General features: G+C 42.5%; 3 protein-coding genes across 4 annotated transcripts; 1 reads left to right on the top strand and 2 right to left on the bottom strand.

The window, feature by feature from the left end:
- Window positions 1–1,641: 1,641 nt before the first annotated feature.
- On the bottom strand, window positions 1,642–6,663 carry LOC144659894 (cytochrome P450 3A24-like). Its single transcript, XM_078520412.1, has 2 exons — window positions 5,763–6,663; window positions 1,642–3,601 (listed from the first exon to the last, which is right to left on the bottom strand). The coding sequence occupies exons 1-2, from the start codon at window positions 6,289–6,291 to the stop codon at window positions 2,625–2,627; spliced, it is 1,506 nt and encodes a 501-aa protein (XP_078376538.1). The 5' UTR covers window positions 6,292–6,663; the 3' UTR covers window positions 1,642–2,624.
- A 654-nt stretch (window positions 6,664–7,317) lies between these two features.
- Window positions 7,318–11,279, bottom strand: LOC144660118 (cytochrome P450 3A24-like). Of its 2 annotated transcripts, none has more exons than XM_078520674.1 (3): window positions 11,080–11,279; window positions 9,371–9,926; window positions 7,318–8,510 (listed from the first exon to the last, which is right to left on the bottom strand). In XM_078520674.1, exons 2-3 carry the CDS (start codon window positions 9,897–9,899, stop codon window positions 7,534–7,536), a joined length of 1,506 nt encoding a protein of 501 aa, XP_078376800.1. In that variant the 5' UTR covers window positions 9,900–9,926; window positions 11,080–11,279; the 3' UTR covers window positions 7,318–7,533. The 2 variants fall into 2 exon arrangements, with proteins under 2 accessions (XP_078376800.1, XP_078376801.1); XM_078520675.1 differs by lacking the exon at window positions 11,080–11,279 and adding an exon at window positions 10,622–10,680.
- A 59-nt stretch (window positions 11,280–11,338) lies between these two features.
- On the top strand, window positions 11,339–15,320 carry LOC144660324 (cytochrome P450 3A24-like). The gene is made up of 3 exons (XM_078520935.1): window positions 11,339–11,504; window positions 12,017–12,579; window positions 14,080–15,320. The coding sequence occupies exons 2-3, from the start codon at window positions 12,261–12,263 to the stop codon at window positions 15,060–15,062; spliced, it is 1,302 nt and encodes a 433-aa protein (XP_078377061.1). The 5' UTR covers window positions 11,339–11,504; window positions 12,017–12,260; the 3' UTR covers window positions 15,063–15,320.
- The last annotated feature ends 646 nt before the right edge of the window (window positions 15,321–15,966 follow it).

Genomic DNA, 15,966 nt, shown 5'->3' with positions numbered 1-15,966 from the left:
GATTGTTTCGTTCTTTTGCATTAGAGAGTTGAATAAAGCTCTTCATCATTTTAAGTCGATCAGAAAGCAGTCAAGTTTTGCGAAAGCAAGATTGTTTCGTTCTTTCGCATCATTCTAAGTCGATCATGAAAGCGATAAAGTTTGTGAAAGCAAGATTGTTTCGTTCTTTCGCGTCATTCTAAGTCGATCATGAAAGCGATCAAGTCTGTGAAAGCAAGATTGTTTCGTTCTTTCGCGTCATTCTAAGTCGATCATGAAAGCGATCAAGTTTGCGAAAGCAAGATTGTTTCGTTCTTTCGCGTCATTCTAAGTCGATCATGAAAGCGATCAAGTCTGTGAAAGCAAGATTGTTTCGTTCTTGAGAGATTTGAATAAAGCTCTTCATGATTTTAAGTCCATCATGAAAGCGATAAAGTTTGTGAAGCAAGATTGTTTCGTTCTTCTGCGTCATTTTAAGTCGATCATGAAAGCGATAAAGTTTGTGAAAGCAAGATTGTTTCGTTTGAGAAAGCATGATTTTAAGTCGATCACGAAAGCGGTTAAGTTTATTTTAAAGTCAATCGCTTTAGTATCTAGTGAATCTAGAAAGTTCAGCGAGCAGTGTGGGAAACTTCAGCTTTCAGGCTCGCGATAGCCTGGGTTCCAGTGTTTCGTATTCAATATGGCGACCATATTTACGATCGAAGCTAAATGCATTTCAGTTTGTCGAAGAAGAGTATAAGCAACTAGAGTAGAGTACAAGAAGAGGTGTTACAAGTTTCATCTTTTAAACACAGAATAAGGTAGGGGGCTAGTCGTCCAGAAAGTGGGGGCTAGTCGTCCAGAAAGTGGGGGCTAGTCGTCCAGATTGGGGGCTAGTTGTCTGGGGCTAGTTGTCCGGGGGGCGAGTTGTCCGGATACCTTCATTATTTATGCCAGGGTGTTGGCTGGCAAGACTCATTATAGACAAAACCAAAACATGTTGACGCCCTTCCAAGCAAATTAAAAACATAATGACCCCTTTGCATAAAATAAGAAAAGTGACAGCCACCCCCCGCCCCTCCCCCGCCTCCCCAAACAGAAGGTAGCCTACTAACAACTAGTGTTTATTTTGTAACAAAATAGCCTGTGAAGCCTGCGTAGCAGGCACGCATCCAAAAACAAACTAGTGACGGAAACACTAGTGAGGGGGGGAAAGTGACAGTGAGGAGGACATCGTTCTTGTGCACAAAACTAGTCAGTGTCCTTGGAGAGTGAAAACAATACAGAGGAAACTCTCCTGGTAACAAGGAGATGGTATGGCTTAGTGGTTAGGGAGCTGGACTGGAGGCCCCGGGTTCAAATCCACCTCCCTGCCACTAGATGGATTTGTCTTCGGTTGCTCTGGATTCAACTCCTCCACGCTTTGTAAACGGCCAACTGGTCAGCCTCTTGCCAATTGTTTTTTTTAACAATTAGCACAATAGTGCTAAATACGTTGACACTTAAATAAAGTGATTTATTTTAATTTTATTTTTTTTATATTCAGCCAAACATGATCTGGACACAACATTGCAACATCATGTTCATGATATCAAGACTTTTTTGTATTGACGTTAATCCTGTAATACACATGATCATAATTAAATAGAACGTTTAATAAGAAAACAGATAGCTCCCCTCTTTGTCTGCAGCATTTGAAGGTGACCCCCCTCAGAACATCCTGGATTTTCCATGACCCCCCCCCCCTCAATTCTTGCCAGCCCACCCCCTGGCATAAATAATGAATGTTCCCTAAGTATCACCTTAAGGTTTTCAATATTATTGTCAAAGAGACTAGATTACATGGGGACTAACCTTAGTATGGGAATTCACCAAATGCTTCTCCATGTCGGGGAATTTTTTAATCAGTTAAATCAGTTTTCGGTTAAAAAACAAAAGTGACTTGAAGTTCAATTTTGCAGGGAAACTTGAGCGGCACCAATCAAATTGGTCACGTTTCCGCGGGGACTCCCATAAAAACCTAATTGGGCTCATCGTCGGAGACTTCGAGAAGAACGCTTTAAAGGCATCAGAATCTCGTTTTCGGGGCGTGGCTCGGATGCATTTTCACCCTTTGTGCAGTCGGGGGAATAAGTGCCGGTTTTGGCAATCTTCGTTAAAGCACTCGAAGAGTTTCCGAATTATTTCATCCAATCAAAAACTAGCGCAAGCGCTCACGAATGTTCCGAAAGCAGTCGCGCGTACAACTTCGTCATGTTGCTTAGCAACTTCTGGGACGAAAACGGCGGGCTCAGTCACCTTTCGGAGAAGTGATGTCGCCATCACCTGGCACTTGTTCCCCCCGACTGTAGTGGTACCAATTTTTTCTAATAAAGTCTTTCCTGTTGTATTTAATTTAATGCCCAAACCTCAAATTTTAACGCCTAAAAGGAACGGAGATCACCCCGGTCACTTTTGTTTTGTAAGTTCACGCTGCCCAACTCTTACCAAAAGATTGAGCGATCTTTGTGATTTTTTCATGAACTTTATCATGTAGGCGATGAATGATGATGTTTGTGACACAAAGTTTGTTGTCTGCCCACCTATCAGGGAAGGCGCAAGTTTACAGTTAGGACTTTGAAAGCAGTTAGCAAAACAACGGGATATGTCTGTATGTCAGTTCTCTAGATTGTACAAACTCTGACCAGCACACCGTCTTTTGCCATCAAAGTAAAGCCAGGGTGAATATCCAGAGGCACTTGTGTCTCGGGAGACCTTTGGAACTTGTACTTCACCAGGATTTTAACAAGAGCGATCTTGATCTCCATCAGAGCCAACCTCATCCCGATGCAGTTCCTGGGCCCGGCACCAAATGGCAAGAACTGGAAGGCGTGGCGGGTGTCTTTAGCAGGACCTCGGAATCTCTCGGGGTCAAACTTTTCCGGGTCCTGCCAGGAATTAGGATCACGATGCATTGCATATATAGGAAACAAAATCTCCGTTCCAGCAGGAATATGGATTCCATTAAGGTCATATTCTTCGGAACATTCGCGGTTGAAGTGTGCTACTGAAGGACACAGTCGTTGAGACTCTTTTATGACGCAATCAAGGTACTCCATGTTCTGGGCCACTTCGTAGAAAGGCGTTTTAGCATTGGACGCCATGGCTTCGTTGATCTCTTTTCTCAGCTTGTCTTGAACATCCGGGTTTACAGCCAAGTAGTACACAGTAAAACTTAACGTGTTGCTTGCCGTCTCGGAACCAGCTAATAGGAAAAGAACTGCTTGGGCTACAATCTCGTCATCGGTAAGTCTGCTGACCCCTTCGTCCGTGGTCTCATCGTTAGCATTCATCATGAGTTGAAGCAGGTCTTTTCTTCCTGTGGGCTCCTGTTGGCGTCGAATCTTGATGATCTGTTTCGCCATGCGTAGAAAGTAGTTTTGATTTCCTTGTAGAACTGCCAACAAGCCAAGGATCGAGCCGCCAAATGGCAGACGGGATATCCGTCGGACAATTGGTGGGATTCGAGAGATCTTCTTTGCTTTCTCCAGCATTTCAGTGTTTTCTCCCATTTGAATGTTTGCATCTACACCAAAAGCCGTGGATAAAATCACTTCAAGCGTTAGCTTGCTGAACCAGTCCTGCATGTCCACACTTTGATCTGTAACAGAGATATGTCCCAAGGGGTGATTAGGGCCACTTAGTTAGGGAAATGATCAAATCTTTTGTACCCGGACAGGACCCACCAATCTGCAAGAAGACGGGCGGTGTCTTAATGTCCCCTTCCCACCTTCCCCACCTTAAAGACCTTAAAGGATGGTGTTTTGTTTGAGTAGTCCCCACTCTATCAGAAGTGGTCGTCTAGCATCCGTTAAAAGTTTTACCTTATTCCTTTTTTTTTCTTCACGCCGAGATACCGTACAAAAATCGAAAAAAAAATAGAGGAACTAGACACGGCTTTTGCCGGTCAACTTTTTTTACATTCAACGAATCAACAACAAGGGCTGTCATGAACTAATTTTTATTCGAAATTATCCACATGCTAATCAGAACTAACTGTAGTTAACTGCATTGATATGACCGCAAAGTCGATCGAAAGCACTACCTACACTGAGTTAGGTATGACGTCACGTCACTTCAGACTAACTAAAGTTAAACTTTAGTTACGTCGTAGACTGTGACCGCAGCCAGTGTTTCTTTTGTGTATATGTACGCGCATAGTTATGGCTGAGCGATTTTGCTGTTCGCCTACTTAGGTTGTTTATCTATAGCGACTGTGTGTAAATCGATGTAGCTCTTAAGGTCGCGGGGGACACCTTAGGCTCATCATTATGCATTTATTTAAAGCGTATGCACGAAGTACAACGACTGACATCGACAACTTTACGAGATATTTATGACTGGACAAAAATATGGGCGCGTGCGCGTGATTTCCCTGTTTCTTTGATATTTTAACCAAATTAAAACAACACTTAGCGATATACGTTCATTTCGATTGTAGGAAGTCTTTGAGCTTATTTTCATTTAAATTTGAATATTTCTGCAACTCAGAGTAATCACAAAATATTCGGCATAAACAATCGTGTCCTTTTTAAAAACGCATTGTTCTCACCATAAAAGCGTGGAATATAATTACCATAATTACATCTCTCCTTGGCAAAATGATCGTATTTAGGTCGGGACATCTTCGGAAACCTCAAAGTTTGGACTTTTCCGACAATTTTGTGGCAGAGAATACAGCACGGATACAGAACTTCATGACTTGCCACTGCAGATAGGTAAACTATGAATACTGTAGTGTGTCATAACAGAAGCGGAATTTTAAAAGAGCGCTTTTAGAAAGAGGTAGAAGACATTAAATTCAAATTTGCGCACTTAAATCGCTATAACTTGCTGGCAAACTTTAAATTAAAAAATCTGCCTCTGTTATGACACTCTAGAGGTATTGACTGATTAGTTTTTGACAAGATCACAGTGTGCTGTCTCCTACACGTTCCGCAAACTCTGCCACAAAATCATGTTTTTCCCAATTTGGCACTAATGAGGCTATAACATCGCCGTTAAATGCAATCTTCCAAATTAAAAATGACATTCACAATATTTCATCATTTCTTTATGTCGCTGTAAAATTTGAGCTTAATCGCACCCATAACAGCTGAGAAATAAGCGTTTTAAAAGATGCAGGTCAAGCAAAATTTCCCTTCATGAATTTATTCATGCTGTTGGTATCCCCCGCGACCTTAATGGCGAGTACTTTGTTGCTTTTGATTATTCATTTAGATTGAATATTTTATAGTCCTTACAAAGTAATATTCACAACTTGAATGTAGACTTCAAGCAATAATTCGCCTTAGGCTAGCTTGCAATGAGTATTAGCAGTATTTCCCATGACATCACCTCGGTCGGTAGATATTAACCAATATTCGGCACTGAACCTGGCCCGAATTACTATAGACACTATGTTTCCTAAGGACAAGAACAACTGAAGATACTTATATGAGTTTCAATAACACGCTGTAACTGGTTTACACCGGTTATTTTATACCCCACAGTTATTTCCCTACTCAAAGTAATTTAGCCAAATCCTAGCGCCTCGACTCCCTTATCTACGTATAGATTCATTCAATATCAGCCGCCAGTCGGAAAGTCAGACCGAGAGGGATTTCAAAATGTCTGAACTGAGTGAAAATTGCGACGTTTTGTATTTGTTTTCGGGAAACGACATTGCTCCAAATCATGCTGTTCCATCTGAGAGCTACATTCGATCTAAATCGCCGTTTCTCGAGCACAATGAGTAGCCATTAAATCAAATCTTTACTCACCCGAATCAGCAATTTCCTCAAGTTTTTCCACCAGCGTGACACACGACTTCTCGATCAATGGCACCATCAACTTCATCTTTCCTGCGCTAAACGTGGGTGTCAACGTGTTTCGGATTCGCTTCCACGTTTCGTCCTTTACCTCTAAGAGGTTTTTGTTCAGTGGGGAACGGTTTCTTTGGACCATGACACGATTGCGAAACTTTGGAAAGTCCTTTGCCATTATCTGTTTTACCAACTCTGGTTCAGCAATGACGAGTGTAGGTCGACTACCCAGACAGATAGCGAACACTTTGCCGTACTTTTTAACGTAGTCTTCACACATTAGATGCAGTCCATTGTACTTCCTTAGGTGAAGAAAGTTTCCTAAGAATGGAACAGGTTTTGGACCAGGGACGTTGAGTTTCTTGAGGTCTGCGAAGCCGCGTGTTCCATACCAGTAAAGAAACAACACTACGAGGAGTAAAAGCGACGCGATGGCAGCAGGATGAGCGAGGGATTCCAAAGGGAACATCTGTTGTTGCAATTGCATGACACCTATTCGTCAAATTTGTTGCCCCTGATTTGAAGCAAAGCTTCTTGTGAAGAGAAAAATTCCAATTGGACTAAAAGAAGCCGTTCGCAAATTTAAAAACCTTCTCCTGCTTAAGATTTGAAGCTAACCTATTTGTGTGAATATTTTCCGGTTCGCAAGCAGAGGGAAGAAGTACTTGACGGACTATTGTTTTTGACCAAGAATTAACAAAAGCGGAAAGTTTTGCGTGACGTCAATATTCAAAACAAAAATTTTAAATTTTGTATTGCTTGAGTGGGCCCATCTCAATTGAAAGTGCATAAATAATCGAGATCGTAAGAAAGATAAACGCAAACTTTTCTTGTGGAGTCTGCAGGATATTGTCACATGAATTATCTTTGGCGGGAACCCAGTGTATTCCGCCGCCCTTCTTTTAGCCCAAAAGTTTCGTTGGAAGATATTTTTTGGTTCATTTTTTTTTTCATGGAAAATGATAATGATGAAGAGACAGCCGAATTTTAACAGGGGCCCTTAGGTGGTTTTCAGTTCCATACGGGGCAAAGCAATGGACTTGAAATTCACCTAAAAAGCTATCAATCGACCACGAAACGTCGCTGGAAACAAAGAAACAAACGAATGAAGCGAGGTAAGTTATTTTTTATTCAAAACTTACTCGTATTTTCAGGTTTAAAAGCTAATTATAACTGTTTCTCTCCGTAAAAATCTTTATATCTTGACTGTTGTTAAACTCGATGAGTAGAATAGTACAGACGCCATAGAGCTTGGGATACCTGAGGTAATATAATTATTTTGGGCATTGTCCTTGGCGTTTCCGGGCTTCATCGTTAGCGCGCGAAATTATATAGCAATGATGTCATTCTTAAGGCCCGGCAAACGAGGAAGACATGATTCCAGAACATGCTGGAAACGTGTTTCCATAATTGTTTCCTCGTTTTGCCGTTTATGCCGCGCGGAAATATCGATGTTTCTCCGTGTGGGCTTGCTTCTGGACAAATTTGCTGGAACAATGTTTTTCTTGGGGAACATGCGCGCGCTACGGGTGTTTCTGTAAACATGTTTTTTTGTTTGCCAGGCTTTTAGTAGAGGTTAATCTGAGAGCATTTCATCACTGTCTCCAGGCAAAGCCCTGACGACAAAGGAACATGCCACCTGTTCCCCACCCCTCCCCCCACGCCGTGTTGTAACTATGACAGTATGGGACAGTATGTTTATAAAAAATGGCCGTACAGTTCCTATCTGCTACACTGTACAGACTCTGACGTGCACTCCATCTCTTGCTGATAAAGTGAGGCCAGGCTGAATTGCCAGAGGAACTTGTGTCTCGGGTGACTTCTCAAATTTGAACCTCATTAAGATCTTCACCAGAGCGATCTTGATCTCCATCAGTGCGAACCTCATCCCGATGCAGTTCCTGGGCCCGCCACCAAACGGTATGAACTGAAAGGCGTGGCGGGTGTCTTTAGCGGGACCTCTGAATCTCTCGGGGTCAAACTTCTCCGGGTCCTGCCAGGCGCTTGGGTCACGGTGTAGGTAATAAATGGGAATTATAACCTCCGTTCCAGCGTGAATGTGGATTCCATCAAGGTTATAGTCTTCAGAGCATTCTCGGTTGACTTGTGCACCTGTGGGACACAGTCGCTGGCCCTCCTTGATGACGCAATCAAGGTACTCGATGTTCTGGGCTACTTCGTACAAAGGCTTTTTGTCATTGGACTCCATGGCTTCTTTGATCTCTGTCCTCAGCTTGTCTTGAATATCCGGCTCCACAACCAAATGGTACAAAGTAAAGCCTAATGTGTTGCTTGACGTCTCGAAGCCAGCCAAGAGAAAGATGACAGCTTGTGCTATTATCTCGTCATCAGTAAGTCTGCTGACCCCTTCTTCCGTGGTCTCAACGTTGGCATTCATCATGAGTTGAAGGAGATCTTTCCGTCCCGTGGGCCCCTGCTGGCGTCGGGTTTTGATGATCTGTTTCGCTATGTCTGGAAAATAGTTTTGATTTCCTCGCAGAAGTGCCAACAAGCCAAGGATTGAGCTGCCAAAAGGCAGGCGGGCTAGCAGTCGGACTATTGGCGGGATTCGAAACACTTCCTGGGCATTCTCTATCATCTCTGTGTTTTCTCCCATCTGAATGTTCGCATCCACACCAAAAGCCGTCGATAAAATCACTTCGAGTGTCAACTTGCTAAAGAAGTCTAGCATGTTCACACTTTTACCTGGAAAGGAAAATATATCATAAAGATTATAGTATTTTTGGCATAGTGTACCAAATTATTGAATAGTATTTTTGCTCACTAGGGCATATGCTGTATTCTCATTTCCTGGATCACAGCACATGGATTTTCCTACAATCTGGAAAGTTATATGGAAGCCACCTTATATGGTACATGCAAAAATCCTGACCGGTTTAGGTGAGCAATACCCAGCTATGCTAAGCCTGGCATGCTAAATGTTTAAAACGCGGATTTGTTCCAATGCCTTGGTAGTTCATGCATGCCCACCTTTAGCACAAGTCAAAACACTGGGAAAGTTTTTCAATTGTATCAGCATTGCCGCATTGCCAAAACTTACTCAATGCCTTATAACGAATGATGAATGGCCTCTGTAACATTCGCTTTCCTTTACGACAGCGCGAGAAGCACTGAAAGGTTGGAGTTGGGGGGGGGGGGGGGGGGGGTGGAGGAGAAAAAAAAACCCTCTCGAGCCTAAAGCTTCGAAACCGAAACCGCTTTCCAGCTTTAATGACGCCGCAAGGCATAATATGAAGATCACAAATTTAGACTTACTGTCATAAAAGACTGACAAAAAGGAAAAACCTTAGCAACGGTGGTTCTTAATTTAAATGGAACACATTTTACCAGATGAAAAACTGTTATGTTGTTTTTTACACATTTAGTTTGTGACACACTGCTAATCCATTCGAGTTCATTCGTGCAACTTGGAAGTGGAGAGAAACAGACTCCCTCGTATCTTAATATACGCTCTTCGATAAACTCCTGCTTATAATTTAAAACTTCTTTCGTTCTCCGGTTCGAGTAGCAGCCTGAAAAATAATGCATTCCAAGATAAAACTCACCTGAATCAGCGATTTTCTCAAGTTTTTCCACAAGCGTGTCACATGACTTCTCGATCAATGGCACCATCAATTTCATCTTTCCCGCGCTGAACGTGGGTGTCAGCGTGTTACGGATTCGCTTCCAGGTCTCGTCTTTTGCGTCCAAGAGGTTTTTGTTCATTGGATGGGGCATCTTTCGGGGTTGGAAACGATTACGAAAGGTTGGAAAATCCTTGATCATTATCTGCTTTACCAACTCCGGTTCAGCAACAACGAGCGTTGGTCTACTACCCAGGCAGACGGCGAATACTTTGCCGTACTTTTTAACGTAGTCAAAGAACATAAGATGCAGTCCATCGTATTTCCCTAGTTCAAAATAATTTCCTAGGAATGGAACGGGTTTGGGACCAGGGACGTTGAGTTTCTTGAGGTCTGCAAAGCCACGCGTTCCATACCAGTAGAGAAACGACACTACGAGGAGTAAAAGCGACGCGATGGCAGCAGGATGAGCGAGGGACTCCAAAGGTAGCATCTGCTGTAGCAACTCCATTATCCGTATTCTTCAATCGAAGCGAGCCTGGAGTGGATAGAAATATGCAGATTGATCTACATCCCAGCAAAAGGCAACATCGACAACAGAAACAAATTAGTCTGGACTTGGAAATTGCCCATTTGGCTGATTTTGGCACTAAAATTAATCATTGTCTTAGCATAAAAAAAGATTGTGGATTTAAGCCAGGATCGTTTTTTACGATACAGATATTTATTTGTAGTAGCGTGAATTAAATACGTCAGGTTGCGTGACATCTTATTGTAGTTCATGACTTTGTTAAACCCAGTCTATTATGCATCTTATGTAAAAGTGTATAGCAGCACATAATGATAAATTTCGATGTTCTTCGATCGGTACCATATTCGAAATAATTAAATGTCTTAAAAGGTTCCAGTTCGATGTGATTGCCTAACTAAATCGAACTGAATCCAGTCAATTTGGTTTCGAACGTTCTATTGGACTAGGCTAAATACCTGACCACATGTCAGTGTTTTCATTTTATACGACAACTGCCTAGCTCTCAACAGCCAATATGAAAACATTTAAATCCTTTTCAGTAACGCATAGCCTGGTTGCTGTCATTTCTGTGTTACACCAATCATTCTACCCAAACTTTGTCTCTTATTGAGCGAAGCTGTTTCGGCCTCAGGTTAGCATTTACATTTCTTACACTCAAACTACGGTATGTGAGCCTATGTATAAAATAATTTGGAACTCACCTATTTGCGTCAACAGTAACAAAATTTGAAGCGATCGACAAGTCAACTGGCGCTCGAAAGAATTTTCATGACGTGCTAACATAACGTATTGTTTGTAAACGAAAATATCGATGACATCACATATTTGATAAACTGTATATTGAAAATGTGACAGCTAAGATCGACTAGCTCCAAAACAGAGTTCTTTTCGATCTTTCGTTTCCAATTCTGACTGCTCGTTGTATCTAGATAGTACTTTAAAGCGCTTTGTTATTTTAACTTTACAATCGATGACTAAATTCGGTACTTTAATATTGTTTACAACAAATAATGAAATTATAAGATTACGCGCATGCAAACTTCGCAAATATAATTGTGTTCTTGTGTATCTGGGATGACGAAGCAAAAAGTTTGACACGTATTCATTGGTGACACAATAAAACTGATCGTAACAAATTTGTTTATAAATGACCTCATACCCAGGATTCGTCGATGTCTCAGGCAGGAGCTGACGTATTTGTATTGTCACGTCACTGCAGGCCTTTCCAGACAAACAGTGTCTGCATGAACAAATCAAAGAACGAGAAGTCATCTAAATCCTTCTAGAGCATGACAAGTTCTGTTCTTTCGCTATTTTAATTTATGAGTCACATTTTGAGAAGACCAAAAAGCCACTAAAATTTGCGTGACCAACCCCCTGCAGACCTCGACCTCATAACCATGGTAACAGGATTATGATTACAAAGTCCAATAATAAAAGGACGTCACGCTATTTTAAAACATTACATTACACTGATTTTACATTTTATATTTCGCAATAAGTTCCACTTGAAAAGCAGTTGTCACTGGCGTTCACCGCCCAGTGACTTGCAAATCGGTACTTACTCAGTGCAGCTATATATAGGTAAGTTGCTATTTTCCCTTTCGAGACAGTGCAGTAGAATCCCAAATTCTCGAACCTCCAGGGGAAACAAGAATTGCTTCGAGAAATCGGAGGTACAGTGTTCGGCTGAGTGAAGCAAATACTAGGGAAACGAATTTTTGTCCAAGTTATCGGGAGGTTCGACAAATCGGGTATCCACTGTAATTACTGATTTTTTGCAGTGCTCGCAAAACCAGGCTTCTGCTCGGAATGCTCGCAAAATTTTTAGGGGGTGCTCGTTTGCTCCTGGTCGCTTATTTTTACAAGTGCTCTCTGCCCGCAAGGCTAACTTTTGTCAATGCTCCGCCTCGTACTCGCACAGAAAAACGCTGTGCTCGCATGCTCGCAAAGACAATTCGATACCCCTTTGAGATTGCCGGTGAGGTTCGCTGTGATTTAATTTTCGTGATCTTGGCATTTGCTATGTAAACAAAAGGCGTTTGGCTTTGCAAAGCTTATTTATTTGTTAAATACTTTATTTATGTTCACTCTAGGAACGCTTTAGGTAGTACAGAGAGAATTATCAGGACGATGGAATCAGTACAGCAGATGTTGCCTTTGGAATCCCTCGCTCATCCTGCTGTCATCGCGTCGCTTGTACTCCTTGTCGTGCTGTTTCTCTACTAGTATGGAACGCGTGGCTTTGCAGACCTCAAGAAACTCAACGTCCCTGGTCCCAAACCTGTTCCATTCCTAGGAAACTTTCTTGAAGCGAGGAAATACAATGGACTGCATCTAATGCATCTTGACTACGTTAAAAAATATGGCAAGGTGTTCGCCATCTGTTTTGGAAGTACACCTTCGCTCGTCGTTGCGGATCCGGAGTTAGCGAAGCAGATAATGATCAAGGATTTTCCAAACTTTCGCAATCGCTTCATAATCCAAAGGTCGGGCCCTTTTAAAAAGAACGTTTTAAATGCGCGGGACGACACGTGGAAGCGAATTCGCAACACGCTGACACCCACGTTCAGCGCAGGAAAGATGAAGTTGATGGTGCCATTGATCGAGAAGTCGTGTGACAAGCTGTTGGAAAAACTTGAGAAAATTGCTAATTCAGGTGAGTGACAAAATGCTCCAATGGTAGCTTGTTGTTCTGGAGAATGGGCGATTGTTGAAGCCCGGCCAATGTAACTTTTAGAAGGGGGTGCAGGGGCGGATCCCCGGGAGCGGATCCAGACCCTCAGGTAACTGGGGTGCCCTATCACCCAGACCCTGGCATAAGGGGAAGGGAGGGAGGGGGCGCTCTCAAAAATAATTTTTCTCGGCCCTTCAGGCGTCAGTTTGACCCAAAATAAAATGGGACTCCGGCCCCTCCCCTAGATCCGCCACTGGGGTGCAACGATTTCCACTGACCTCTTGATTTTATTCGTTTTCGATTTCAAATATTTGAAATATTCGAATACAAACGTTCCTTACTTCATACCAAAAGAAGAGAACATGTCCATGCAGCTTAACAGTCTGACAAACAAACTTTCACAAGATCCACAGAACGTTGTTTTTCCATATCCTTTTAGCAACTTACTTCACGATCTCCTTTAATTAGATACTTTTCTTGTACACTACATGAAGCACATGAACTGTAAACGAATTTTGTTGATGGACAAGAGAAAAAAAGTGTGTGTATTAATGCAGGAGCGTGTTAAATCGGACGCAACGAACAAGATCGAGTTTAAACTTCACAGATTTTCGAAAAAAATATCGAACCAAATACGAAGCTGTTAGGGTTTCGAGGCTATATTGACATCGAAATTTGATATGAATATTGATGATAGACGCTTTTAGCCAGACAATCAAATAAAAGACTTCATAATGACAGGAACGTATCTATAGCTATATAGCTATAAGATTTAAAATACTTGCGGCCATAGCGTGAATAGTATTTTAAGTTACAGTTTGCGGGCTTCTGAAGTCCCCCCCCCCCCTTACGGCCTCAGAAAGCCCCCCAAAAGCCCGTGTTATGATTGCCATCACATGGCAAATAAAGTGATTTATTTATTTTATTTTTTTTATCTACCCGTCTATGAGCTTTTTGTGACATTTAAGCTAAAATTACCTTAAGTTCAGTCACAGAGTTTGCATCCCATAGTGGGTGAACATAAAAACAAACTTTTAGAGGGTACGTGCATGATTATAAAACAAGAACAACAATTAGCTAGAAATTTTTTTCCCCAACAGCGCGCGCTTTTATTGGCTAATTCGAGGTCACATGACATTTAACAATAAAAAAACGGTTTCCCGCCAAAGCGTCTGAGCGGACAACATTGCAAAATCTATGACGTCAGATCGTAACATTTCAATATTTCCCTCGACTGTTGATCCCGGAAACGGTTTATTTTGTTTTCCGAGAACCTACAAAACACTTAACTGTTCCCCGAGAAAAAGATAATAAATATAAAATGTTCACCTGTTTGAGAAATTATAAAATTGACGGGGGGAAAAGCTGGGTATGACTTTCACATAGACGGCCGTTATTTTGGTCGCGATCGTAGCATACACTCCTCTCTGGTATTTATAGAAATTAATTCTAATTTTGCAACATGTATGTTTTATCTCATAGACCAAAGTGTGGATATGCTAGACTGGTTCAGCAAGCTAACGCTTGAAGTGATTTTATCTACGGCCTTTGGTGTGGATTCGAACATTCAAATGGGAGAAAACCCTGAAATGCTGGAGAATGCGAAGGCGCTGTTTCGTACCCCGGGTATTGTCCGACTGCTAGTCCGCCTTCCATTTGGTAGTGTTTTCTTTAAGTTGATGACATATCTACGCGGTAACCAACCAGGCTATTTGCAAGGCGTTGCCAAAGAAATCCTCAAAACCCGTCGCCAGCAGGGGCTCACGGGACGGAAAGACTTGCTCCATCTCATGATGGTCGCAAACGAAGAGACGACGGTGGAAGGTGTCAGCAAACTTTCTGATGAAGAAATTGTAGCCCAATCAATGGTTTTCTTATTGGCTGGCTACGAAACGTCGAGCAACACGTTGGCCTTCACTCTGTACCACTTGGCCGTCAACCCAGATGTTCAAGACAAGCTGAGGACAGAGATCAAAGAAGCCATGGAGTACAATGCCAAGAAGCCTTTGTACGAAGTAGCCCAGAACATCGAATACCTTGATTGCGTCATCATGGAGGCTCAGCGACTGTGTCCACCGGCTGCTCAAGTCAACCGAGAATGCTCTGAAGATTATGACCTCAATGGAATCCACATTCCCGCTGGAACGGAGATTGTCATTCCCATATATGTCCTCCACCATGACCCTGAAGCCTGGGAGGACCCGGAGAAGTTTGACCCCGAAAGATTCCGAGGTCCTTCTAAAGACACCCGCCACGCCTTCCAGTTCCTACCGTTCGGTGCCGGGCCCAGGAACTGCATCGGGATGAGGTTCGCTCTGTTGGAAATCAAGGTCGCCCTGGTGAGAATTCTGATGAGCTACAAGTTTGTGCGATCACCCGAGACACAAGTTCCTCTCGTAATACATTCCGGTGGAACTCTGTCTGCAAGAGATGGCGTGAGTGTTCGAGTGGAGACCATAGTTTAAAGTGACTGAGTTAGTTTGATTTATTGACAAATTATTCTATTCAAACCCAGTATCAAAGAAAGATTTTTACCGCTAATGGAACGTTTTTTTAAAAGTGATTTGCCATTTATTTTAGCACGAAGGATGATTACAAAGGGTAGGCTACCCAGAGAGCAACATCAAAAGTCTGTAGGAGTGTGCTGCTTAAATGTAAAGAAGCCTTAGATAGAATGTTCAAGGTAGTGAGATTTTCGCAATAAACAGCGAATAAGCAATCAGCACGCTCGTCTGAAGAATCGAATAAGAAAGTGTTACATGAGCCACTAAAAATGACGATTTTAGCACCTAGTGTTAAAATACCACCACGTAGATAAAACCTTATTTTCACTCCGATCCACCAAACCGGCCAGTTTGAGACTTGTGTCAGTTTGTCTTGGGCCGCCATCACCTGGATTCATCCTTTTTCTCCGTCCCGTGGTGCTGGGCCATGGCGATTTGGTCCGGTCCCCGCTGCTCGGGCCCTCGTCGCGGTGGGTCGCCGCCTGGTGGATTGCTGTCCAGGTCGTCGGGGGTGCTCGGCCGACTTGCCATGTGTCCGTAGATAACAGCTTATTTTCACTCCAGATCCAGAAAAACCGGCCAGTTTGAGATTTGAAATGTACAGTTTGAGTCTTTTTGGAAAACCACGTTCACTTCTCCTATTTTTTTTACTCCTGGCCCAAAAGAATCAAATAAGAAGGTGCTACATGAGCCACTGAAATGACGATTTTGGGCCCTGTGTTAAAATACCACCACGTAGATTAAAGCTTTTTTTCACTCCAGATGCAACAAAACCGGCCAGTTTGAGACTTGAAATGTATAGTTTGGGTCTTTTAGTAAAACCGCCATGTCGTGGATTTTTGCTAATTAAGAATCCAGGTCCAAA

The sequence above is a fragment of the Oculina patagonica genome, chromosome 7 (genome assembly GCF_052425735.1).
Source record: "Oculina patagonica isolate OP01 chromosome 7, crgOcupat, whole genome shotgun sequence".
NCBI lineage: Eukaryota > Metazoa > Cnidaria > Anthozoa > Scleractinia > Oculinidae > Oculina > Oculina patagonica.
The sequence above is the reverse complement of the archived record's forward strand: the minus strand, read 5'-3'. Positions and strand labels throughout refer to the sequence as shown.